General features: G+C 44.0%; 1 protein-coding gene across 1 annotated transcript in view; it reads right to left on the reverse strand.

Moving 5' to 3' along the window:
* The window catches only part of GUCA1C (guanylate cyclase activator 1C), a 47,808-nt gene extending 21,720 nt beyond the window's left edge, over window positions 1-26,088 (reverse strand). Inside the window, exon 1 of the mRNA XM_069972984.1 lies at window positions 25,894-26,088. Coding sequence (XP_069829085.1) covers window positions 25,894-26,088 — 195 coding nt within the window. The remainder of the gene's footprint in view (window positions 1-25,893) is intronic.
* Window positions 26,089-26,710: the final 622 nt, after the last annotated feature.

Consider the following 26,710-nt stretch of genomic DNA (forward strand, 5'->3'; position numbering starts at 1 on the left):
TCTGGAAAAAAATTAAACAACAGTGACACTTTAAGCCATTTGAGATATAAAAAAAAATTACATTAAAAAATATTTGACATTGAATAGTTAAAAGGATACAGCATTTCTGCTCCTTTATAGAATTTTTTTTTTATGTTATGTTAGAATTTGGGCGAATACTTTTCCATTCAGTGTCTGGAAATAATGCCGGTGGTCATGACATTACAAGCAGGGCTTCTTTTAAAGTTACTTTTGCATAAACTGTGGACAGATGATATCTCGATGTCTCATGATGATCACATTATGAAAAGTTCCACTTGTTGGTCATTATCTGTGACAAACAGCATTTCCAGGTAGCCACAAATATACAGAACATCATGAAGGGAGCGTGGCTTCACATTGTGACATAACTGCCTTATTTTCTACAGGTTTATATTTGTTAAAAGAGAATATAACCCTGTGGAAAAGAGGATTATATGGCTCGGTTCAACTTGTATAATGTGCTCCTTTCATCTTCCTAACAGGCACAGAAAACTACTCAATGATATTTATTATTACAGTTTAAAAGGCGGCCATTTCTGGATATTTATGGAATATTTTTCAGCTAAATCAGTTTCTGGACCTAAGATTGTATACACGTATGTATGTGCACTTTTAGGCTATGTTCACACAACGTCAAAAATAGAGAAAAGGTGGCCCATTTTGATATTTTAAATAATGTCAGTTTTAACTGACTGCAATGGCGATGCATTGAAGGCAATCGGAAGATGGACGAATGCACACAATAATGCTTTTATATGTAAAGCACACACAGATTCCGCAATACTTCACATAGATTTTGCAGATTATTGCATGATCATTATTTTCGGATGTCTTTTGCAAACAGCGGACGTTTTTTATTAATTGTTCACACACAGTTTTTCTTTTGTCACTGTTCTTTGTCCGTTTTTACTATTAAATTCAATGGAGTAAACCTAAACTAGAATAATGTACCAACACCAGTTACTGCACTAAGGGGAGGCCAGGCTGCTAAATGACGGACGTTATTTTAGACTTAAAGCGACTCTGTACCCACAATCTGACCCCCCAAACCACTTGTACCTTCAGATAGCTGCTTTTAATCCAAGATCTGTCCTGGGGTCCGTTCGGCAGGTGATGCAGTTATTGTTTTAAAAACAACTTTTAATCCTATAGCGCTGTGTCTAACGGCCAGGGCTTACATTTGTATATGCATTAGGCTGGCACACCTCTCCTTCCCTCCTCCCCACCCTCCTCAGCATTAGGAAAGATCCAGGAACATTTACTGCTGTTTGAGCTTTGCACAGGTGTCTTAACGATCCAGCCCATGTTCATTATGCACAAAGCTGGGGAATAGGAAGCAATCTGCCTGGAGCATTCCTAATCATGAGGAGGGTGGGGAGGAGGGAAGGAGAGGTTGTGCCAGCCTAATGCATATACTAATGTAAGCCCCGGCCGTTAGACACAGAGCTGCATGTTTAAGGCCCCTTCACACGTCCGGAAAAACCACCCGGATTTCCTATCATGAAATCCGGACGGATTTCTGGACCCATAGAGTTGCATTAGTCATGGACACCCTTCCGGATTTTTTCCGGATTAGAAGTCTATGGGAGCGCCGGAATCACGGGCACTTTCCTGATGCACATCAGGAAAGTGCCCGTGATTCCGGATTGGTTGAGAGGCACCGGACCTCAGGGCAGCCGCCCGCCGCCGGAACCCCCAAGCCCACACCCCAACCCCTTGCACGCCGCCCACTCTCAACCCCCCCCCCCGCCCGCAACTCACCACCGGACCGCCCGCAGCCAGCTTCTGAGCTGCACCCGGACCTGACCGGATCGCCCACCTACCCCCAGACGACCTCACTACAGGGTTGCCGGCATCGCTCCGAAAAAAGACCCTGCTCCCCCGGACCTCACTGCATCAGACTCCTGCCAGCCCCGCCCCCGGACCACTGCACTTTGAGCGGCACCCGGACCTGCCCCGATCGCCCACCTACCCCCAAGCAACCTCACTAAAGGGCTGCCGACACCCCCCCCAGACCTCACCGCATCAGACTCCTGCCATCCTCGCCCCCGGACCGAAGCAGCGCCGCCGATCTCCAACTCAGGCCCGGACAGGTGAGATACAACCCCCCCACACACCCCGAACTAAAACTCCCATCATGCCCCTCCTACAGGTCATGATTGGAGTTGTACTTCTGCAGCCTGTGGCCATCCAGGTTGCAGAAGTACAACTCCCATCATGCCCTTCCTACAGGTCATGATGGGAGTTGTACTTCTGTGGCCATCCAGTTTGCAGAAGTACAACTCCCATCATGCCCTTCCTACAGGTCATGATGGGAGTTGTACTTCTGTGGCCATCCAGGTTGCAGAAGTACAACTCCCATCATGCCCTTCCTACAGGTCATGATTGGAGTTGTACTTCTGCAGCCTGTGGCCATCAAGGTTGCAGAAGTACAACTCCCATCATGCCCTTCCTACAGGTCATGATGGGAGTTGTACTTCTGCAGCCTGTGGCCATCCAGGTTGCAGAAGTACAACTCCCATCATGCCCTTCCTACAGGTCATGATTGGAGTTGTACTTCTGCAGCCTGTGGCCATCCAGGTTGCAGAAGTACAACTCCCAACATGACCTGAAACCTGGGTGGCCACAGACTGCAGAAGTACAACTCCCGTCATGGCCTGTCAGCCGGGCATGACAGTGGTTGTAGTTCTGCAGCCTGTGACCATCCAGTTTGCACAATACATCTCCCACAATGTCCTATTTTTTCTTCTTATCAGGAAATCCTGAAGGTTTTTCCTGATGGTTTCCTGATGATTTCCTGAAAGTAAAAACGGATTACTGTCAGGAAATCCTGATACTTTCCTGATGAAATTTGAGGCCTCCTGATCAGGATTTCCTGACAGTAAAAACTGACACTGACGTGTAAATGGGGCCTAAAAGTTGTTTTTAAAACAATAAGGCCCCCTTCACACGTCCGGAAAAACCACCCGGATTTCCTATCAGGAAATCCGGACGGTTTTCCGGACCCATACACTTTAATTAGGCACGGACACCCTTCCGGATTTCTCCGGAAGGGTGTCCGTTCCGGAAAAATGATCCGGAAAAAATAGGACATGTCCTATTTTTGTCCGGAATTCCGGCCCGGACGCCCCCATAGAAGTCTATGGGAGCGCGGGAATCACGGGCACTTTCCTGATGTACATCAGGAAAGTGCCCGTGATTCCGGACTGCCTTCTCACCCCCCACCGCCTATACCCCTCTCCCCACAACTCACCCTGCACCCGACTCTTCCGTCCTCCTGCTCCCTGGTGCCGCGCGTCCTGGTGTGCACCGGGTCCTGCTGCTGCCGCCGCCGCACCAGCCCTCAGGTTGGCGGCCCCTGCTCGGCCCCCTCGCTCGGCGGCGCTCGGCGGCACCCGACGGCCCCCCCCCCCCCGGACGACCCCCCCCCCCCCAACCAGCAGCACCGGCGGCCCCCGAATCTCGCCCGCCCGATCGCTCACCCAGCAGCCCGGCAGAAGACCAGGACAGGTGAGATCACTGCTCTCGCCCTCCTCCCCCCCCCCCAAAGACGTAAAACTCCCACCATGTCCTGTCAGCAGGGCATGTTGGGGGTTATACTTCTGCAACCTAGATGGCCACAGGCTGCAGAAGTACAACTCCCATCATGCCCATCTGACAGGTCATGATGGGAGATGTAGTTCTGCAAACTGGATGGTCACAGCTTGCAGAAGTATAACCCCCATCATGCCCTGCTGACAGGTCATGATGGGAGTTGTACTTCTGCAGCCTGTGGCCATCTAGGTTGCAGAAGTATAACTCCCATCATGCCCTGCTGACAGGTCATGATGGGAGTTGTACTTCTGCAACCTGGATGGCCACAGGCTGCAGAAGTACAACTCCCATCATGACCTGTCAGACGGGCATGATGGGAGTTGTACTTCTGCAAGCTGTGGCCATCCAGTTTACAGAACTACATCTCCCATCATGTCCTATTTTTACTTCTTCCATCAGGAAATCCTGAAGGTTTTTCCTGATGGTTTCCTGATGGTTTCCTGAAGGTAAAAACGGATTACTGTCAGGAAATCCTGATACTTTCCTGATAACATTTGAGGTCTCCTGATCAGGATTTCCTGACAGTAAAAACTGACACGGACGTGTGAAGGGGGCCTAACTGCATCACCTGCCGAACGGACGCCAGGACAGATCTTGGATTAAAAGCAGCTATCTGAAGGTACAAGTGGTTGGGGGGGGGACAGATTGTGGGTACAGAGTCGCTTTAAAATGATGAATGTTATTTTACACGGAGCTGGGAAAAACGTTGTGTGAACATAGCCTCACACTGTTACTACTACTGTGTTCATGATTGTAGGTAAGGTACGGTGCTGTCACCTTACATATACTATATTCACTACTATATATGCTATGTTAACATATTAACCCCTTTCCCACCACAGACAATTTTTATTTTTAGGTTTTTAAAAGCCATAACCCTCTTGTTTTTCTATTTACAGAACTATATAAGGGTTATTTTTTGTACTTTATAACTACACTCTTGCTTTTTTTCGTTAAGTACACGGCAAAAGGGAACCAAAATTATTTAGGAGGTGAAATTGAAAAAGAGCAGAACAAAATGCAATTCTTCTAATGTAGAGGGTTTTGTGTACACATTTTCATTCTATATAATGACAACAATACCCTTTTTTATTTTACTACTTTTAAAAAATGTAATCTGATCAACCATTGACCAACCAGGCTGGCTAGAAAAAAAAAATGATAGCCTATTTAAACTTCCAGTTGTTACCATAAGGTAACCGGTGTTAAATTGAGCTGTTTAAAGGGAACCCGTCACCATGAAAATGCCACCTAAGCTATCTGCATCATGTTATAGAGCAGAAGGAGCTGAGCGGATTGATATAAATCTTTATGGGAAAAGATTCTGTAAAACTTGTAATTTATTGATTGAAATCTTTGATCTTTCCATACCAAGGAGTCCAGTCCATTGAGTGACACTGCTCACTGGACTCCTTAACACAGAGTGATCAGAGATTTCAATCAACATGTTACAAGTTATAATGAATCTTTTCCCACAAAGATATATATCAATCTGCTCAGCTCTTCCTGCTCCATAACATGATGGCGATAGATTAGATACTATGGTTGTGGTGATAGGTTCCCTTTAAGGTTTAGGAAGCAAACTCTACTTATCCTAGGTCAGATGGTCCGTAGCATCCTCCTGTCCTACATCACAAACACAAGGGGAGGAAGTTTAGGGGTCCTTCTATAGTTTGTCCTAAAGGAGAAGTTGGACGATTTCTAAAGTCTGTCTGGGAACTGATTACAAGTATGAACTTACCTCTCCCTGTGCCCGCGTTGAGCGGCAGGACCGGCCTTGGAACCACCGCTAGAAGGCATTTTCCTCCGAGTTGTGATGGGGAAAAAGGACTGTCCCCGCTGATGGACTGCTTCCTCAGCCAATCAGTGACTGGAGCAGGGTCCCGCCTTAGTCACTGACTGGCTCAGCAGAAAGTCCATTAGTAGGGTTGTGATGTGTCAGCGTCAGAGATCCTGGAGCCTGGCAGGGGTCCCAAGACCGGTCCCGCCACTCACTGCGGGCACGGGGAAAGGTAAGTTGGTACTTTTTATCAAATTTCCCCTCTGTCGCATTTTATTATCTGCCGGACTTCCTTTATTCATTAAAGTGTCACTGTCGTTTAGATTTATTTATTTATTTTTTTGCAGAAATCTATAGTACAGGCGGTTTTAAAAAACTTTGTAATTGGGTGTATTAGCCGAAAAATGCATTTTTATTATGAAAAAGCTGTTTGAAGCTCTTCCCCCTGTCTTCATTGTTCTCTATGGAGAGAGGAGGGGTGGAGAGAGATGAGGCACCAAAACAGGACAACAAAGAGTTAATTTACAGCTACATCACCAGCTATCTCCTCTGACAGACAGCACTGACTTCTCTGACCTCTGAATACCTCTTTCATTGCAGCTCCCGCTGTGTAATCCTTTGTTCTCTGCTCTCTGCTGGTGACTAATCTCCCTCCTTCCTCTTCCCCCCTCCCGTCTTCATAGAACAGACAGGGCCCGACTGTGTAAAAGAGTCGAGATTTCCTGATAATGAACAGGGGATGAGAGAGAGGAGGGAGGGGGGGACCTGGGGAAAGTCTTTTTAAATGCAGATAATGGCATATTTATCTAATAAACCCAATTACAACATTTCTTAACCCCTTCAAGACCAAGCCAATTTGCACCTAAAAGACCAGGCTCATTTTTCAAAATCTGACCTGTCTCACTTTATGCGCTTATAGCTCAGTGATGCTTTAACGTATGCTAGCGATTCTGAGATTGTTTTTTCGTCACATATGGCACTTTATATTAGTGGCAAAATTTGGTCACTACTTTGTGTGTTTTTTGTGAAAAACATCAAAATATCATGAAAAATTTAAAAAATTAGCATTTTATGAACTTTGAAATTCTCTGCTTCTAAAAAAAGAAAGTTGTATTACATAAATTAGTTACTAAGTCACATTACCAATATGTCCTCTTTATTCTGGCTTCATTTAATAAACATATTTTACTTTTTTAGGGTGTTACGGGGGTTAGAAATGTATCAGCAAATTACCACATTTTCGTGAAAGTTTCCAAAACTGATTTTTTTAGGGACCAGTTCTTATTTTAAGTTGATTTAGGAGGTTTGTATACTGGAAACCCCCATAAGTGACCCCATTTTGGAAACTAGACACCTTAAAGAATTAATCTAGGGGTATAATGAGCATTTTAACCCTACAGGGGCTGGAGGAAAGTATTCACCATTAGGCCGTAAAAAAATGAAAAATTAAAATTTTCCAATAATATATACATTTAGATTAAAGTTTCTCATTTTCAAAAGGAACATGAGAGAAAAAGCACCCCAAAATGTGTAACACATGTTCTCTTGAGTACTACGGTACCCCATATGTGGGCGTAAACCACTGCATGGGCACACTGCGGAGCTCAGAAGGGAAGGAGCGCCAATTAGCTTTTCCATTGCAGATTTTGCTGAAGAAGTTTCCGAGCACCAGGTGCATTTGCAGAGCCCCTGTAGTGTCAGCAGAGAGAAAAAACCCCATAAGTCACCCCATTTTGGAAAGTACACCCCTCAAAGAATTCATCTTGGGGTAGGATGAGCAATTTGACCCCACAGGTGTTAGAGGAAAGTATTCAAAATTAGACAGTAAAAATGAAAAACTCAAATTTTTTCCAATAATATGTTCCTTTAGTTTGAAATTTTTCAATTTCACGAGGAACAAGAGAAAAAAAGTACCCCATAATTTGTAACGCAGGTTCTCCTGAGTAAAAAGGTACCTCATATGTCGGTATAAACCACTGTATGGGCACACATCAGGGCTCAGAAGGGAAGGAGCGCCAATTAGCTTTTTCAATGCAGATTTTGCTGAAGAAGTTTCTGAGTGCCAGTTGGGTTTGCAGTGCCCCTGTAGTGCCAGCGGAGTAAAATCTCGCCATAAGTCACCCCATTTTGGAAAGTGCACCCCTCAAAGAATTCATCTTGGTGTGTGGTGAGCATTTTGACCCCACAGGTATTAGAGGAAAGTATTTCGCAAAGTAGACAGTAAAAATGAAAAACTCGAATTTTTCCAATAATATGTTCCTTTAGTTTGAAATTTCTCAATTTCACGAGGAACAGGAGAGAAAATTCACCCCAAAATCTGTAACGCAGGGTCTCCTGAGTAGAACGGTACCCCATATGTGGGCATAAACCACTGTATGGGCACACAGCCGGGCTCAGAAGGGAAGGAGTGCCAATTAGCATTTTCTCTGCAGATTTTTCTGAAGAAGTTTCTGAGCACCAGGTGCGTTTGCAGAGCCCCTGTAATGTCTACAGAATAGAATCCCCCCAAAAGTCACTCCATTTCGGAAAGTACACCCTTCAAAGAATTCATCTTGGGGTAGGATGAGCATTTTGGCCCCACAGGTATTAGAGGAAAGTATTCAAAATTGGCCAGTAAAAATGAAAAACTTGAATTTTTCCAATAATATGTTGGTTTAGTTTGAAATTTCTAAATTTCACAAGGAACAGGAGAAAAAATCTACCCCAAAATCTGTAACGCAGGTTCTCCTGAGTACAACGGTACCCCAGATGTGGGCATAAACCACTGTATGGGCACACAGCATGGCTCAGAAGGGAAGGAGCGCCAATTTGCTGGAGCAAAACCGCAGCTAGTAACAGTTATTAGAATAGCGCAGTTACTAAAATACAATAAAAAAAATTAGATTACAGGTAATGTGGGGTGGTTACGGACAGTCTGGGGTGGTTCTGGGTAATCTAGAGGTGGTTACGGGCAGTCTGAGGTGGTTACGGGCAGTCTGAGGTGGTTACGGGCAGTCTGGGGTGGTTACTGGCAGTCTGGGGTGGTTACGGACAGTCTGAGGTGGTTACGGGTAATCTGGGGTGGTTACGGATAATCTGGGGTGGATACGGTCAACATGGGGTGGTCACAGGCAACCTGCTGTGGTTATGGCAACCTGGGGTGGTTACAGGCAACCTGGTGTGGTTAGAGGCAACCTGGGGTGGTTAGAGGCAACCTGGGGTGGTTATGGGCAACGTGGGGTGAATACGGACAACCTGCTGTGGTTACAGACAATCTGGTATGGTTACAGGCAACCTGCTGTGGTTACGGACAATCTGGGGTGGTTGCGGACAATCTGGGGTGGTTACAGGCAACCTGCTGTGGTTACGGATAAACTGAAGTGATAATAGGTAATCTGAGGTGGGTACCTGTAATCTGGCGTGGTTACGGGCAATCTGGAGGGGGTCACTGGCAATTTGGGGTGGTTAGAGGCAAGGTGCAGTGTTCAGAGGCAAGGTGCGGTGGTCAGATGCAAGGTGCGGTGGTCATAGGCGACGTGCGGTGGTCATAGGCGACGTGCGGTAGTCAGAGGCAAGGTGCGGTGGTCAGAGGCGACGTGCGGTGGTCAGAGGCGACGTGCGGTGGTCAGAGGCGACGTGCGGTGGTCAGAGGCAAGGTGCGGTGGTCAGAGGCAAGGTGCGGTGGTCAGAGGCAACCTGCGGTGGTTGCGTGCAATCTGGGGGGTTACATGTAATCTGGCATGATTACGGGCAATCTGGGGTGGTTATGCCCAACCTGCGGTGGTTAGGGGCAACCTGGAGGGGTTACAGACAATCTAGAATTGTTACGGATAGAGTGAAGTGCTTATAGCTAATCTGGGGTGGTTACATGTAATTTGGGGTGGTTACAGGCAATCTGGGGTGATTACGGACAATCTGGAGGGGGTCACTGGCAACGTGCGGTGGTTACGGGCAACGTGCGGTGGTTACGGGCAACGTGCGGTGGTTACGGGTAATCTGGGGGGTTACGTGCAATCTGACGTGATTACGGACAACCTGGGGTGGTTACGGGCCACGTGCGGTGGTTACGGGCAACCTGCGGTGGTTACGGGTATTCTGGGGGGGGGGGGGTTAGGGGTAATTTGGGAGTAAACTGCAATTATTACTATAATAAAAAGTGTGTGTTTTATTTTTTTGTATGTTTGTCACTTTTTGTACTTTATACATTCATTTTCACTGTATTACTATGATTACTGTGATATTTTCTATCACAGTAATCATAGTTCAGTGACAGAGACCAAATTGGTCTCTGTCACTTTAATTTTTCAGAGCTTGGCTGGTTGTGGAGCGCATGCGCACTTCATAACCAGCCAGGACGCCGAGGAGGAAGGAGCTCCGTGGATCCGGTGAGTATATGGGGAAGGGGGGGGGGGGTGACTGGGGGACGGGGGTGACAGGGGGGGTGGGGGGCGACTTGGGGGGTGGGGGGACATCACTTTTTATCCCCTGTCACCAATCATTCATGGTGACAGGGGATAAAAAGTGCCGGCGGCACATGGCACAAGCGATCAGCGGTATATAGTATATACCGCTGATCGCTTGTACCGGGACCCCACAGGGGGGGTCCCGATGACTGCCCCATGCTCTCCGCTACCTCCGGTGGCGGAGAGCATGGGGCTTTCATTCATTTTTCTTTTTTGATCACTGTGAACAGACATTAGTCTGTTCACAGTGATCGCGGCGGCCATCTTGGATCCGATGGCCGCCGCGGGAGGGGGGGTTAGTGACTGGGGCACTAGGGGGCTGATCTGGGGTCTGATTTTTACATATTTCATCTCCCCCCACCGTGGATTCACGGTGGGGGGAGATGAAATACAGCGGCGGCACCGGCCCATTAGTGACCGCCGTTTCGGCGGTCACTAAGGGGTTAATGGGGGTCAGCTGCGGAATCGCAGCTGATCCTCATTATCTCCGGTGCTGTACACAGATGAGAGCTGGATCGCTGTCCCTGCAGCGATCCGGTTCTCATCACAAAGCCCCGTCAAAGCCGGAACGTATATGTACATTCCTACTGCACGGGGCATGTGCAAAAGGAACGTATATATACAGATGGCTGACGTGAAGGGGTTAAAATCGCCTGGACTATTGATTTCTGCAAAAAAAAATGAAACGACAATGAAACTTTAAGAAAAGTTAAGTTCAATTTGCCCAACCAGTCTGCACAGTCGGATATTGTCACTATTATGCTGCTAAAGGAAGGGAAAAAAATTATATGAAATCAATATCGCTGTAAATGTCCTGACCCAAAGAAAAAATTTAAAGGAGTAGTTCACCGAAAACTTTTTTTCTTTCAAATCAACTGGTGCCATCAAGTGCCAGAGACTTGAAAACTACCTCTATTTAAAAAAAAATCTTCAGTCTTGCAGTACTCATCAGCTGCTGTATGTCCTGCAGGAAGACTGTAGATTTTTTTTAATAGAAGTAAATTACAAATCTCTGGCACTTGCTGACATCTGTTGAAAGAATTTTTTTTAATTGTTGAACAACCCCTTTAACATGTCAGTTTTACTGCACATTGAGGAGCAAAAAAAGAATTGTGTTTCACCAATCTCACCTCAAATATATATTTTTTTGTTTTGAAGAAAATGGTTTTTGGTTGTGCAAAAGACAAGCCTTTATATGGTTCTGGTGATAGATAAATAAGTAATTTAAAGTCCTTTTTGCAATTCTTGTTTTTCAAATCTTTATATTTCTCTTTTACTTGACTGCTGTATCTGATAATTTATTGTTTTTGTATCAGATAAATCATTGTTTTTGTGTCACATAATTTATTGTTTTTGTATCTGATAATCCATTGTTTTTGTACTGATAATTCATTGTTTTTGTGTCCGTTAATTTATTGTTCTGTATGTGAGTTTGGAATAAATATCAGGGATATTTATAGCGTGACCTGATACAGGGTTCTTTACTGTTAAAATTATTGTATCTTAAGACCAAAAATCTGTGGAAATATTATAACTGGTTCTGTTGACCCAAAATAAGAAAAAAATTATGATTACAGAAAAACAGGCAGCTAACAGAGACGGAACAAGTCCATACAAATACCATTCAGAAAGAACTGCTGGAAGCTGTAAATCACTTTCTATGTAGAGGGCACAGCATGTTCTTGTATAGTACACATATATAGTATCTTTCAAAGCCCAAATGATAACTCATCCTGATTTTTTTTTAATTAAATGAAAGGGTTAAAGTGACTCTGTACCCACAATCTGACCCCCCCCCCCCAACTGCTTGTACCTTCGGATAGCTGCTTTTAATCCAAGATCTGTCCTGGGGTCCGTTAGGCAGGTGATGCAGTTATTGTCCTAAAAAACTAAATTTTTAATTTGCAGTCCTTTGCCAAATGGCCGTGGCCTAGAATGACTATGCATTAGGCTGGCACAACCTCTCTCCCTTCTCCCTGCCCTCCTCATCATTAGGAATGCTCCAGACAGATTGTCTCCCATTCATCAGCTGTGAGAACACGGCACATGGGCTGGATCGTTAAGGCACCTGCCAGCGGCATTCCTAATGATGAAGAGGGTGGGGAGGAGGGGTGGTGCAAGGTTAGGGCACGGATACTCTAGGTCAAGGCTGTTTGGCACAGGGCTGCAAGTTTAAAAGTTGTTATTTAGGACAATAACTGCATCCCCTGCCGAACGGACCCCAGGACAGTTTTTGGATTAAAAGCAGCTATTTAAAGGTACAAGTGTTTGTTTTTTTTTTGGGGGGGGGGGGGGGGCAGATTGTGGGCACAGAGTCGCTTTAACAAGGGATCTCTGTGCTCACTTTATATTTTCTAAATTTCTCCATTTTGAATTTGGTGCCTAAATACCTTACCAGAGGCGCCATTTCACCCTGTATCCCCCTGCCCCCACCCCAGACTGGTCACCTTGTATCCTCCTGCCCCCACCCCAGACTGGTCACCTTGTATCCTCCTGCCCTCACCCCAAACTGGTCACCCTATGCCCCCTGCCCCCACCCTAGACTGGTCACCCTATGCCCCCTGCCCCCACCCTAGGCTGCTCACCCTGTATCCCCCTGCTCCCACCCTAGACTGGTCACCCTGTATCCTCTTTCCCCCACCCTAGAGTGGTCACCCTGTATCCTCCTGTCCCCACCCCAGACTGGTCACCATGTATCCCCTCCCCCCAGACCCAACTGGTCACCATGTATCCTCCTGCCCCCACCCTAGACTGGTCTCCCTGTACCCCCGGCCCCAAACCAGGATACTGATTACCCTGTATCCTCCCCCTACCACAGGCGGTTCACCCTGTACCCTTCTCTTCACTGACTGTCCTCCCTGTCCTTTTCCCACATACCTGTAGCTGTAGTCTTCCTCTATAGTGCAGACTGTACAGGACCTGTGGTGACATCATAGTCACATGATAATGTTCTCTTATGTTAATAATTTGTCTTCTGGCTGCAGTTTTGCCCTGATTTGTGCAAAATTACTACTACTACTACTATTTAGTTTGTATCTTTTATGGAAAATAGGAAGGACCTCACTTTAAAAAAAAAAAAAAAAAGGTAGGAAAATCCCAAAACAATGTGTCATCCCTTAATAATGCCAGCCTGTTACCACCCTAGACACAGACTGCCATTTTTAATGGTCTGCACCTGCTGTTACTGGCTATTCCCAGTATTGTTTGGCAAAAACGTTCTTCCTAGGAAACCCAGTGGTAGTAAGCAGTTGCCATCAGGCCAATGCTGTATACAGCTGCATGGGTTTTCTTTAGTTTTAGCCATTACAAATGTAAGATGCCTCATTAGGACCCCCCGATGCGATAAACCAGCACTGTAGGGCGTCAGGGATGGTATTAAGAAAACCTCCATTATTGTAGGTCGCTTAGTTCCAGAGACGAGAAATCTTAATTTTTCAGCATACTTAGACCATTTTGACAATTATATGCATCCAACTTTATGGAGCAGTTTGGTAAGTGACTCTTCTGTTCCAGCATGATCGTTCTCCACAGTGCACAACGAGAATGGAGTTTATAAGCCACGCCCTCTTGACCAACATTAGTGTCTGACCTCACCAATGCTCCTCTGGATGAATAAATATTATCACAAGCTCCAAGAGTGGAATCTATTATAACTGAAAAGGAACAGGGGTGATAACTCCATATTAAGGTCTCATTTACACGTTCAGTAATTTTTCTGGACCGCAAAACCTCCCGCTATTTTTACTTCATGGTCTGTATAATTTCATCTGTATTTGCATCCGTTACCGTAAAATGTGAATAGTACTAGTTTGCATATATTTAATCCGTGTTTTTTATGGACATCACTGATGTGACATCCTTAAAAAATACAGATCCCAAAAACTTCTATTGGTAATCTGTACCGCAATCACAATCCGCACCAGAGCATGTCCTTTTTTTTTTTTAACGGAACAGAATACGGATCAAAATGAACCCTTAGAGGACCGAGCCAATTAAAATTTTTGCAGTTTTGTTTTTTCCTCCTTGTGCTTAAAAGGCCATAGCAGTTGCATTTTTTCACCTAGAAACCCACATGAGCCCTTATTTTTTGCACCACTAATTGTACTTTGCAATGATGGGCTGAATTGTCTAAAGTACACTGCAAAAGCAGAAAAAAATTTAATGTGTGGTGAAATTGAAAAAAAAACCAAAAAACGAAAAACATTTTTTTTATTTGGATGGTTTTTGTTTTTACACTGTGTTATATATGTTCCTCAAGTCGTTATGATTACAACGATATGTAACATGTATAACTTTTATTTTATCTGATGGCTTGTAAAAAATTCCGACCATTGTTAACAAATATATGTTCCTTAAAATCGCTCCATTCCCATACTTATAACACTTTTATCCTTTGGTCTATGGGGCTGTGTGAGGTGTCATTTTTTGCGCCATGATGTGTACTTTCTATTGGTATCTTGATACATATGCATATGTGACTTTTTGATCGCCTTTTATTACAATTTTTCTGGGTTTGATGCGACCAAAAATGCTAAATTTTGCACTTTGGGATTTTTTTTACGCTTACGCTTTTTTACGGCGTTTACTGTGCGAGATCAGGAATGTGATAAATTAATATTTTGGGCGATTACACACACGGCGATACCAAACATGTTTATTTATTTTTTGTTTTTATAACATGGTAAAGGGGGAGTGATTCAAACTTTATTACTTTGACAACTTTGACAGCTGCATCTGAATGCTTAATTAGCGGGCACGGCGATTGGACAGTGCCCGCTAATAGACGCGGCACCTGGAAACCCGGCAATTCAGAGCGGGGCTGCCACACGTACAGGTACGCTCAGGGTCGTCTAGGGATTAACACAGATTGTGTGAATAGCTCAATAGAAATCAATGTGCTCAAAGTTGAACCGTGATTACGGATCCGCAATTACAGACAACTTTACCGGATGTGTTCATAAGTCGTAATGCCTGTGGGTTTATAATGGGGTGCCCTAAATTCTCCTGTAGGTGTAGGTAAAGGTTCCATTGCGTTTGTCTATAACTTTCCATTAAAGATAAGCAGTATTAACTTTAACTACATGTTTGTACCTTTCGGCATATTTATATTTGTCAGCTTTTATTAAGGAGACCACTACCCATTACCTGTTCCCCTGCTGTTAGTTGCAGTTGTTATAAATGACCCTCACTGTACACGAGAGGGAGGTTATGCAGCAGCATATGTCTTAGGTGGGGGAGGGGTTTACAACTCATAGAGAAGGATCTGGGAGTAATTGTAGTTCATAGAGTAAATAACAGCTTGTCAATCTGCTACTTCAAAGGCTGGTAGGATACCTTCATGTATTAAAAGAAGCACAGACTCAAGGACATAATCTTTAGACAGCATTATCCCCTGAAGGACGTGACCTATTATGGCCTTTAAGATAAGGCAATTTTTGTTTTGTCTTTTTTATTGTCCCCCTCTGAAAGCCATAAGAGGGCTCAATTTTTTCAGGACAAGTTGTCATTTTTAATGTTAAAATTTTTTATGTTATAATGAACACGTCATCAAGATAGCAGAGGAGTAGTCGAATGTGTTTTACAAAGGAATTAAATTTCTGAACTGAGAGGCTATGGATGCCACTGCACCGAACAGTTTTATCATGGCGGTCTGGACCTGATGGAGAAGAAAAGGGTTTAAAAAGACTCAGCGACCAGAGAGTCATGGCCTACAAGCTTCTTCTGGTGTATCTTACAAGTCCATTTCTGCCATTACTTTGTTATTCTTCCTAGGGCTATGTTCCCACTATGGGAATGTGCTGGTATTTAGCAGGGGAAAGCCAGCCGTCTATTGATAATGACGAACGCATATAATAATGATCATCATTATTATTTTTCCAATAAAATCCCATGGTAGTTGCCTGGAAACCTGGAAATGTAAGAATAAGGCCTACAGGAGACTTTTTATGACACAATAATTAGTCAATAGCTACAAAAAGTCTGACATCACGTTATTACCAGTCCTCTTGTTGATAGGATTAGAGATGAGTGAACTTTTAAAAAGTTCGGTTTGGCAGGTTCACCGAACTTTGGCAAAAGGTTCATGCTTACTTACTTTAATCGAACTGCACTAAAACAATTGAACAATTGCAGCTACTATAGTGGGACAATTCAGTTTCCTTTGCAGGGAAAAGTGTGTACAAAACAAACGTTTTTTCACAGCAAGAAACTGCTTTTTAATGTCACATTCAATGGTGATTGGAGCATTTCTGCTTGAGCTTTTGCAGCATAACCCCCCCCCCCTTTCACAATAACGCATTAAAACCGTCTCTAGAAAAGCCTACTAAACACCAATAGAAAGCTGCACCTACATCCCTGTGTTTCCGCCCCTGAGCAGCTGCGTCTCCACCCCTGGGTTTCCACCCCTGAGCAGCTGCATCTCTGTTCCTGTATTTCTGGTCTTACATAAAAGTGAAACTACAGTAGAGCCTAAATATAGAAACCAAAGAGAAGAGACATAACCATAGAGAACCAAAGTGACATAACAAAGCCAAGGGTGAAACCATGAGAGACAATGCAGTACAAATCAAAGGGAATACCATTATACAAGTTAAGGTCAAACACTGTCTGTAGCGAGGTTCAAAATCAGGAGGCAAAGCTGAGGTCAGGGAACCATAAGCAGAGGTTGAAGTAATAACAATGTCAAAAATAGAGAAAAGGTGGACGATTTTTAAAATAACATCTGTTTTGCCGCAATTTAACTGACTGCAGTGCAATACATTGAAGTCAATGGAAAGACGGACGTCTAATGCATACAATGTGTTGAATAACGGACGTTTTCGCCATGGACGTCAAAATAATAATCATGACAATTATTTTCGGATGTCTTTTGTAAACAGCAGACTTTTTTTATTAGTTTTTCACACTCAGTTTTTCTTTTTTCGCCGTTCTTTCTCTGTTTTTACTATTTAATTCAATGGGCTTTTCAATTAAGCCACACCCAAAGGGCAATTAGTAACCCCAAACTAGAATAATGTGCCAACAGCCATCATTGCACTATGCAGCTAAATAATGTCCGTTATGTTAGACTTAAAATGACGGACGTCATTTTAAACGGAGCTGAAAAAACGTTGTGTGAGCAAAGCCTAATATGGGTTAAATGGCAAGCCAAAAACTTAAATTTCCTGCCTGACATCACTCTGAAGCTAGGGGCCACCTCTGATTAGCCTGATGCTCTGGAGTCTCTGACTGTCTGGCCACAGCTTCATTTGTCCCTGCCAGCCTATCATGAAACCTTAGGGGATTGGATGCCCAGTCACCATTTTATACGGCCAGGCATCCCTGGCACTGGTATCCTGCCTTCCGCACTATGTGGGAGATGATGTGGATGGTGCAGGAATGAGGCTAGGCAAGTCTCTGACGAAGACAATGTCAAGTCTTTCTTTAAGTAGGTTGCATGTTTTGGTTCGGTGGTAGTTTTTGTGCTCTAAGTATAGTGTTTTCATCCCTTTTGTGGTGCTTGTCTTCCATAAATTTCCCTAGTTTTTTTCTGCTTAAAAAAATGTATAAGTAAGGGTACTATTACACGGAACAATTCGGCCGATTATCGCTCTGTGTAATAAATACAACGATCAGCTGATGAAAACGATCATCGGCTGATCGTTGATATAGGTTTGAATCTATAATTGTTGGGCGCCGACTGCTCATCGCTACGTGTAATAGCGGTGCAGGGCTCCTCTTGCGGTCTTCTTCTCCCTGGGTCCCGCGCGCTACAGTTTTAGAGCGGCCTGTCTCAGCTGACAGGCCACTCAGCCACTGTCTCAGCTGACAGGCCGCTCTAAAACCGTATAAAAACAAGGGCGCCGGCGCCTCGTGTCTCACCGTGATGGAACCAGGAGTAAAGGGGGTGTAATGGTTACACTCACCTTCAAGCCCCTTGGGGTATGTGCATATCACCCCGATGGGGTAGTTACGAATCAGTGTGAGTCTGGTGCTGGATAGGATAAGGGACTGCAAGCCACAGGTACCGGGAACGGGATTCTCCCAAAAAAATAGGGCCCGTGTGACAGAGTATGCAAAAATTTAAAAAGAATAGTACTCACAAGTTAGCGCTGTCTCAAAAGTCCAAAAATGCTGCACTGTTCTGATGAAGGGAGAATGTCAAAACTCCCGAAACGTGTAAACTTTGTGCTCTCACAATAAATTATAACATTGATTTAATTTCCTGGCTATTTTTGGACTTTTGGGACAGGGCTAACTTGTGAGTACTATTCTTTTTAAATTTTTGCATGCTCTAAAACTGTAGCTCTGAAGCTGGAGCGCGCGGGACCTGGGGAGAAGAGGCTGGGGAGAAGAGGCCCGCAAGAGGAGCCCTGCAGCCTGGACTGGTAATGTATAAAGTTAAGCAAGGGCTGCAAGGACATCGCTATCAATGTCCCTGCAGCCCTTGTTAAAAGATAATCGGGCTGTGTAATAGCTCCAGTAAACGAGCACTGATCGGCGCTCGTTTACAGTTATTATTGGGCCTTCATCGGCCTGTGTAATAGTACCCTAAATCTGCAGAGTATTAATTGTGGTGTTTGATCACATTTTTCATCACAGCATGAACAAAGAATTATATGACTGGTAAAAATCCCACCACATCCCACCAATGAAAAGATCTCCAAGGAGTTTAATGTTCTCCCAATGTTTGAGGGGGTTTCAGAGTAAAATTCCTATACAAATAAAGGAATTCATTTTTTGTGCAATTTTTTGTACATACAACTTTTCAAATTCACTTTTATTCTTGGAGAGCAGAATAAAGAAAATAAACTATTCTGCCCTTTTCTTTCTTTTGTATTTTTGGGTCACTATCACTGTGGCATTCCAAATTTTATTAATGCATTGTTTCCCCCCCCCCCCCCTCCTAAAATAAAAATATTAATAAACAAATTAATATAAACATAATAAAAATAAACTATTATGGCCTTTTCTTACTTTTGTATTTTTGGGTCACTACTAATGCTAATTACATATTACATTTTTAAATTTATGCATTTTTCCCCATGATAAAGCATTTTTTTTGTAAACTGGTGATTGTAATATTTATTTGTCCCATTTTGATTACCTTTTAAATTTTTTTTGTCTCAGATATTTAAAAAAATTTTATAATTTTTTTTTTTACACTTTTTATGTCTCTCTTTTATAAGTAATATACACCTTAATGCTCTGCCATTACACATTGATCGGTAAAATTGGCACTCTGTTAGTAAATAAGCCAAAGGTCTATGGAAGGCCTCCTACTGCCATGTTAACTGAACGTCCCCACACAATTGCATTATAGGGGTGCCAATTTTGAGGTCTGACAGGGTTGGCACCTTTCAGAAAAATACGTAGGTGCCATGATTGCTGTTTTAGGGGTTCAAATGACAGACATCAATGTGGTCGCTGCTTTCGGTTGTTAGCATGTCTGCTGCAGATAGCTAATTCACATGGGGCAGTCGGGAAGAAGTTAATTTGTGATCCGTTGATTGCTTACATATTACACTGACTAATAGTAGGCCTCCTTCTATCATGGCAATCTTGCTGTATACTGCAATCGTGTGAGGGCAGTGGGCTGACAAAATTGACCTCAGATCAACCCTTCCAGAATTACAAAGAAGCTTCAAAGTTGCAGATAAAGCCGACCAGGGACTTGTTTACATCAGGCGTCTCGGAAGGGAAGGGGGAGGAGGAGTAGATGGAGGGAAAGGCTCACACACAGATTTTTGTGTCTTCAGTAGAAAGCAGCATCTCAGAACTGGGGGAAGGAGACTGAATAGATAATAACAAATATGGAAGGAATTGTTAGTCTCACCGTGGGCAGCAACATATGAAAAATTATGTTTTAGTGGAGTACCCCTTTAAACAACTGGGTCATTGTTATCGTCATTCCTGGAATTAGAGCTCTGTGATGGCTATGCAATAGAGCTGATACCTACAAGTGGTGGAACTGCAACTTTGATGTTCTATTACATCAATTTAGTAGATTGTACATCATGGACTGTAAATGGGTTTAAATGGCCTGGAGTAGGAAAAAGTGGAATGACAAAGAAAGGCAACCAAACTAAAGGAACATGAATTACCTGGATTATGAGGCTTTATGTAAAAGGTTCAAACTCCAGCATGTAAAAAGGTTTGTGAAGTTGTCTGTTTTATGTCTATAGCCAAAAAAACCTCCACTTCACCACGAGGTACTGTAGGGCTTAGGTCCAGTAAAACCATCAAACAATGTGCATAATAAAATAATTTATTGTAAATATAACAGTTAAAATGCGACACAACCGCTCCACTTTCTTTTTCAAGTGTCATCTGCATCGGCTGCAGCTGCAGATGACACTTGAAAAAGAAACTTTTATTTTTACAATATATTATTTTATTACGCACATTGTTTGATAATTTTACCAGACCTGCGCTCTACAGTACCTTGTGGCGGAGTGGAGGTTATTTTGGCTGTATCGATTCCTCTGTGGGAGAATCCGAGGAGTGGCTGCGGTTCTTTTTATATGCTAATCGAGTGTTGTGCCTCTTGGATAGCACAACACGATCAGGTGAGAGCATTTTGTTATCGCTCCCACCTACTGCATTGTCTGTATTATGCCATGGAGCGCTGCTTCTTTCTCTTGTGTTTTATGTTTATAGCTATGTTCACACAACGTCAAAAATAGAGGCAAGGTGGCCGCTTTTGCTATTTAAAAAACATCAGTTTTTGCCGCGATTTAACTGACTGCAATGCAATGCATTGAAGTCAATGGAAAGACGCAAGTCCAATGCACACAATATATTGAATAACGGACGTTATCACTGTGGACGTCAAAATAATGATCATGACAATTATGTTCGGATGTTTTTTGTTAGTTGTTCACACACAGTTTTTCTTTTGTCACTGTTGTTTCTCTGTTTTTACAATTAAATTCAATGGACTCTAGTAGTATGTTTTAAAGTTAGTGGTATAATTTTTTTATAGGGGCAGCATGGTGGCTCAGTAGTTAGCACTTAGTTTGTGTGGGTTTCCTCCCACACCCCCAAAAAAACCATACAGATAGGTGAAGCACTGCGAAATCTATGTCCGCTATACAAATAAAAACATTATTATTATTATTATTATTATTATTATTATTATGTTTTATCCCTGAGTAAGGGGTAGTAAGCCCCGAAACACGTTGAATCTATAATAAATGAAAGACTAAGCAGAAATGGTTGAAACAGCACCAAGCTAGAACAATGCCGAGGAGAGTCAATCAACGCTGGGTAACAGCAGAGATCTACTGAGATGTGTCATCCCTGCCTGGGGGGGGGAGTTAAATCACGGACGATATTGTCATATACTCTAATGCTGATTGGGGTTGGAAAAACAGTTCTCTCTCCAATGTTTATTTCTTTATGTGCTTTAAAACCCATTAAGGACTGGGCTAATTTTCATTTTTGCACTTAAATTTATTCCTCGACATGTTTACAAGCCAGAGTGCTTGCATGTTTTCACCTACAGACCCACATGAGCTCTTATTTTGTGCAACACCAATTGTACTTTGCAATCACAGCCTCAATTTTTCCATAAAATATGCAGTGAAACCGAGAAAAAATTATTTGCGCTGTGAATTTTTTTTTAAAACGAGCAATATTTTTTTTTCATTTTGGGGGCTTACGCATTTACACCATTTGCCCTGTGGTAAAACTGAGATATCAAGTCAGTATGAATGATAGGCAACTTGTATCATTTTTACTTTATTTTATTGCTTTTTGAAAAAGTTTAAAATTGCTCTATTGCTATCCTTACAATGCTTTTGTTTTTGGTCTATTGGGCTGTGTGAGATGTAATTTTTTGAGCTATGATCTGTACTTTCTATTGGTACCTTGTTTGTGTATATGCAACTTTTTGATCACTTTTTAATAAAAATTTTCTGGATTTGATGTGCCCAAAAATCAGCAACTTAGCATTTTGCCATTTATTTACTCTTATGCCATTTACCATGCAAGATCAGGAATGTGATTATTTAATAGTTTGGTTAATTCCCCACACAACAATAGTAAACATTTGTTTATTTTTATTTATAAAATGGGAAAAGGGGGGCGTTTTAATCTTTTATTATAGGCTGGGATATTTTATTAATGTTTTTTTTTAACTGTAACTTGCAGCCCCCCTGGGGGACTTCTATTTCCACTACACTGATTTTTTATAGAGATAAATGCAGTACATATGTACTGCATTGATCTCTGAAATCAGTGCTCGATTACTGTGGGCTGCTGAAGCCCATGGTAATGGATTGTTGAGCCAGGATCAGTGTCATTATGTCACTGAGCCCCATCCCGGCAAGTAAGAAAGATCACCCCCTCACATCCCACCACTAGACCACCATGGATGGGTTTTAACTACATTCAAATGCGGCTGTCAGTTTTAAATGGTTAATTAGACGGGAAGCAGTGCGGTTAGAAGCTGGGAGCCGCGCATTTCAGAACATGGTCAATGAACCACCCTAGTGGCGTCAAGATGTAACCGTACATTATCGGGCGTGAAGGAGTTAATGATATTTTACAGTTTTCAACAAAGAAAGGAAACAAATAATCTTAGTTTAATAAAACAGGAATGGCCGAAATATGACCTTGTCCTAACACCAAAATTGGTTAAGGGGTTATGTGTAGAAGGAACAATTGTTTATTTCACTGGGAAAAAAAAGAAAACTACATTACATGCAAGATCTTATAGCAGAGTATTCAGCGCTGATGCATAATCATTAATAAAGACTGTGAAATACACCGTGACAACAGACATGAGACCAAGCACTGTCTGGAATGCTGGCTGGTAACTGATCATGTGATGTTGCTTTTTGTTCTATTGGAGTAAAATAAATGACGTTTTGTATCGGCTAATAATAGGCAATGCTCCCAAAGATGTGCTAGGTCTTATTTTCAGGCGATGACTTATTTTTCCACAAAGAAGAATTCACATGTCACATGCACAGCGGGTACGGAGTGTGTTGTATGGCGACTTCCAGCCAGGAGGAGTTCATCATAGCACACTCATTCAGCACAGCAGGGACAGCGTACGGCAGGGGTACTCAACAACTTTTAGTGAAGGTCCACTTACCGGGGTCTATTGTCAGGTGAAGGTCCGAGCTGAACATCAGTAGGAAACGTGTTTTGTTACTTTGTCACAAACGTTCAACTATTTATATACAGAATTGCTGCTTATTAGCGGGAAAACTGGCATTTTTTTCTCTCTCACCAGGCCTTTGATATTAGGTACAAAGGGGGTGACTGCCCTGGTAGTATATAGCCCCCCTGTTGCTCCCCCAGTAGTGTATAGCCCCCCCTGTGCGCTCTCCCTCAGTAGTATATAGCCCCCTGTTGCTCCCCCAGTAGTATATAGCCCCCCTGTGCGCTCTCCCCCTGTAGTATATAGCCCTCTGTGAGCTCCCCCCAGTAGTATATAGCCTCCCCGTGCGCTCTCCCCCTGTAGAATATAGCCCCCTGTGAGCTCCCCCAGTAGTATATAGCCCCTCTGTGCGCTCTCCCCCTGTAGTATATAGCCCCCTGTGCGCTGTCCCCCAGTAGTATATAGCCCCCTGTGAGTTCCCCTCAGTAGTATATAGCCCCCCTGTGAGCTCCCCCCAGTAGTATATAGCCCCCCTGTGCTCTCCCCCTCTAGTATATAGCCCCCTGTGAGCTCCCCCCAGTAGTATATAGCCCCCGTGAGCTCCCCCCAAGTAGTATATAGCCCCCCTGTGAGCTCCCCCTGTAGTATATAGCCCCCTGTGAGCTCCCCCTGTAGTATATAGCCCCCCCGTGCGCTGTCCCCCTGTAGTATATAGCCCCCTGTGAGCTCCCCCCAGTAGTATATAGCGCCCCTGTGCTCTCCCCCCAGTAGTATATAGCCCCCTGTGAGGTCCCCCCCAGTAGTATATAGCCCCCCTTGTGCTTTCCCCCTGTAGTATATAGCCCCTGTGAGGTCCCCCCTGTAGTATATAGCCCCCTGTGCGCTCCCCCCAGTAGTATATAGCCCCCTCAGTAGTATATAGCCCCCTGTGAGGTCCCCCCTGTAGTATATAGCCCCCTGTGCGCTCCCCCCAGTAGTATATAGCCCCCTCAGTAGTATATAGCCCCCTGTGAGGTCCCCCCTGTAGTATATAGCCCCCTGTGCGCTCCCCCCAGTAGTATATAGCCCCCTCAGTAGTATATAGCCCCCTGTGAGGTCCCCCCTGTAGTATATAGCCCCCTGTGCGCTCCCCCCAGTAGTATATAGCCCCCTCAGTAGTATATAGCCCCCTGTATGGTCCCCCCTGTAGTATATAGCCCCCTGTGCGCTCACCCCAGTAGTATATAGCCCCCTCAGTAGTATATAGCCCCCTGTGAGGTCCCCCCTGTAGTATATAGCCCCCTGTGCGCTCCCCCCAGTAGTATATAGCCCCCTCAGTAGTATATAGCCCCCTGTATGGGCCCCCTGTAGTATATAACCCCCTGTGCGCTCCCCCCAGTAGTATATAGCCCCCTCAGTAGTATATAGCCCCCTGTGAGGTCCCCCTTGTAGTATATAGCCCCCTGTGCGCTCCCCCCAGTAGTATATAGCCCCCTAAGTAGTATATAGCCCCCTGTGAGGTCCCCCCTGTAGTATATAGTCCACCTGTGCGCTCTCCCCTTGTAGATGCCCCCCAGACAGAAAAAAAAAATAACAAAAACAACTGACCTAGCACCTCGTTCCCCGCTGCGGCTGTCTTCTTCTCTTCCCGTCGGTCCGGCCCCCGGCTGATAAGCGCACTCTGGGGATGTCCCGGGGATTCCCCAGCAGAGCGCGCATCAGTGACCTCAGCGTACGCCGCCGGCCTGCACTTCCGGGAAGGACAGGCCGGCAGCGTACACTGAGGTCTGTGGTGCGCGCTCTGCTGGGGAATCCCCGGGACATCCCTACAGAGCGCGTATCAGCTGGGGGCCGGACCGACACTGCCCCCAGCCCCACAGGCGTACTGACATCTAAGGACAGTACGCCTATGGGGCGGGAGGCAGTGCGGTGGGGAGCGGGACGGGACGGATCCGGGGCAGTTAGGAGGTCTGACCAGGGGTCCGGACAGCTGGCCTCCGCGGTCCGGGTTCGGACCGCGGTCCGCCAGTTGAGGACCCCTGGCGTACGGTATGGTGGCAGGCAACAGGATAATGACAGACTGTGTGCTTCAATGGAACTGAGTTTGAAACTCCACCCAAACTGGAGACAAGAGAGGAGGAAAAGCGGCCACGTTTTTGTAGCGCTGGATAACCCCTTTAATGGAACTGAGTTACAAAACCTGCTCCCAAACTGGAGACAAAAGTGGTGCTGTCTCTGGAAGAAAGTGGCTATGTTTTTCTAATCCTGAATAACCCCTTTAAGATTTATAGCTTAATGGTAATTTATAAACATTTTTATATAAAAGTAAAACATTTAATGTTACTATTGTCAAAGGAAATTAGTGTAAATTTAGGGTCAACCTAGGTGGTTGTCTCCATCACCAGGTGGCTTTAAATTATCTATCGATTAGTTATACTGCTCACAGTGGGGGAGGTCGGATGCATGAGGCTTAAAGCTTGTGTAAAACAGGAACCTTTCTAATTTACGAAATGCATTGGAGTATATAGACGTTATCAGAGAGCCGTCATCCAATGGCCTTAACTATGACTAGGAGAAAATCAGCAAGTTACATTTTATATCATACTAAAAAAAAATATGTTAATATGGTAATATGGAAACCCTTCGTGTCTCTCCACCACTTCTGGTTTAAACCAGTAAATAACAGTTGATCTTCTTTTTAGTTTTAAGCTAAAATAACCTTTTCTTGACAATATGAAAAGCATACACTTTCCCACTATATAAGGCTGCAGAAATTAACAGGATTTCAGCTACAAAAATAAATCTAAAAAAAGATGCTGAAATCTAAACATATATCTATAATCTTGTCCCCCCCCCCCCCCCCCCCCCCATAGCATCCGAGCGGCACTATCACTGCCCATATAACTCTACATACTTCCGATCAAAGTTAAATCCCATCAATCATTAGAGACAGGACAAGTATTGTACTTAATAATAACTTATCTTACCTTGTTCATATCAAAAGTCCCGAAGACTTGCTCAATGTATCTGTTTGCTTCTGGATTCATACCTTGCAGGCCAAGTAATCCTTTAAACTCGTGCAAGCTTAACTGGCCAGATGGACACTCTCTCATAAATTTTCTGTACCAGTGATGAATCTCCAGAGCATTAATATCATCGGCAGATGAGCTAGTGGCCCCCATGATGCTTATAGGAAGCAACAATGTGCTGGGCATTCCATTGACAGGGCTCCACAGATTCATCCACTTGTCCCAATGTTTCCCAAAACACTGCTCATATTACAGTAAAGATCTGGTTTAAACCTCTTAAAGCTTGTTACGGAGAAAGACTAGAAGCACAAAAATAGAAGCATGGTGAGATTACGTGTATCGTCTGCTTCCCTATGAGGGAGGATCACACTTTCTAATGGTGCTTAGTAAAAAGAAAACATATGTGTGATCATAGAGCTAAAAGAAACATAAGAAGTGAAAAGAACGACTTCTAAAGGGCCGTCTGGTAACGAAATAAAATTAGGAGACACAAATGCAGCTGGAAGACTTGGGTTTGACAGACTGGAATTCTACTGTCAGGATCCAATCAAATTACCGCATTTTCTGTCGTATAAGACAACCGGGGATATAAGAAGACCCCCAACTTTTTCGGTAAAATATAGAGTTTGGGATATACTCGATGTATAAGACTACCCCTCTTTCAGCGCACACCAAATAAAAATTAATAAAAAACATCAGCGAGATGGCAGAGAAGGAGGTACAGTAATAACGGTAGGATACAAGGGTGGGCGCCTGACGGGTGAAAGAGGGTGTT

Source organism: Dendropsophus ebraccatus, chromosome 5 (genome assembly GCF_027789765.1).
Source record: "Dendropsophus ebraccatus isolate aDenEbr1 chromosome 5, aDenEbr1.pat, whole genome shotgun sequence".
In the NCBI taxonomy this organism is placed as follows: Eukaryota; Metazoa; Chordata; class Amphibia; order Anura; family Hylidae; genus Dendropsophus; species Dendropsophus ebraccatus.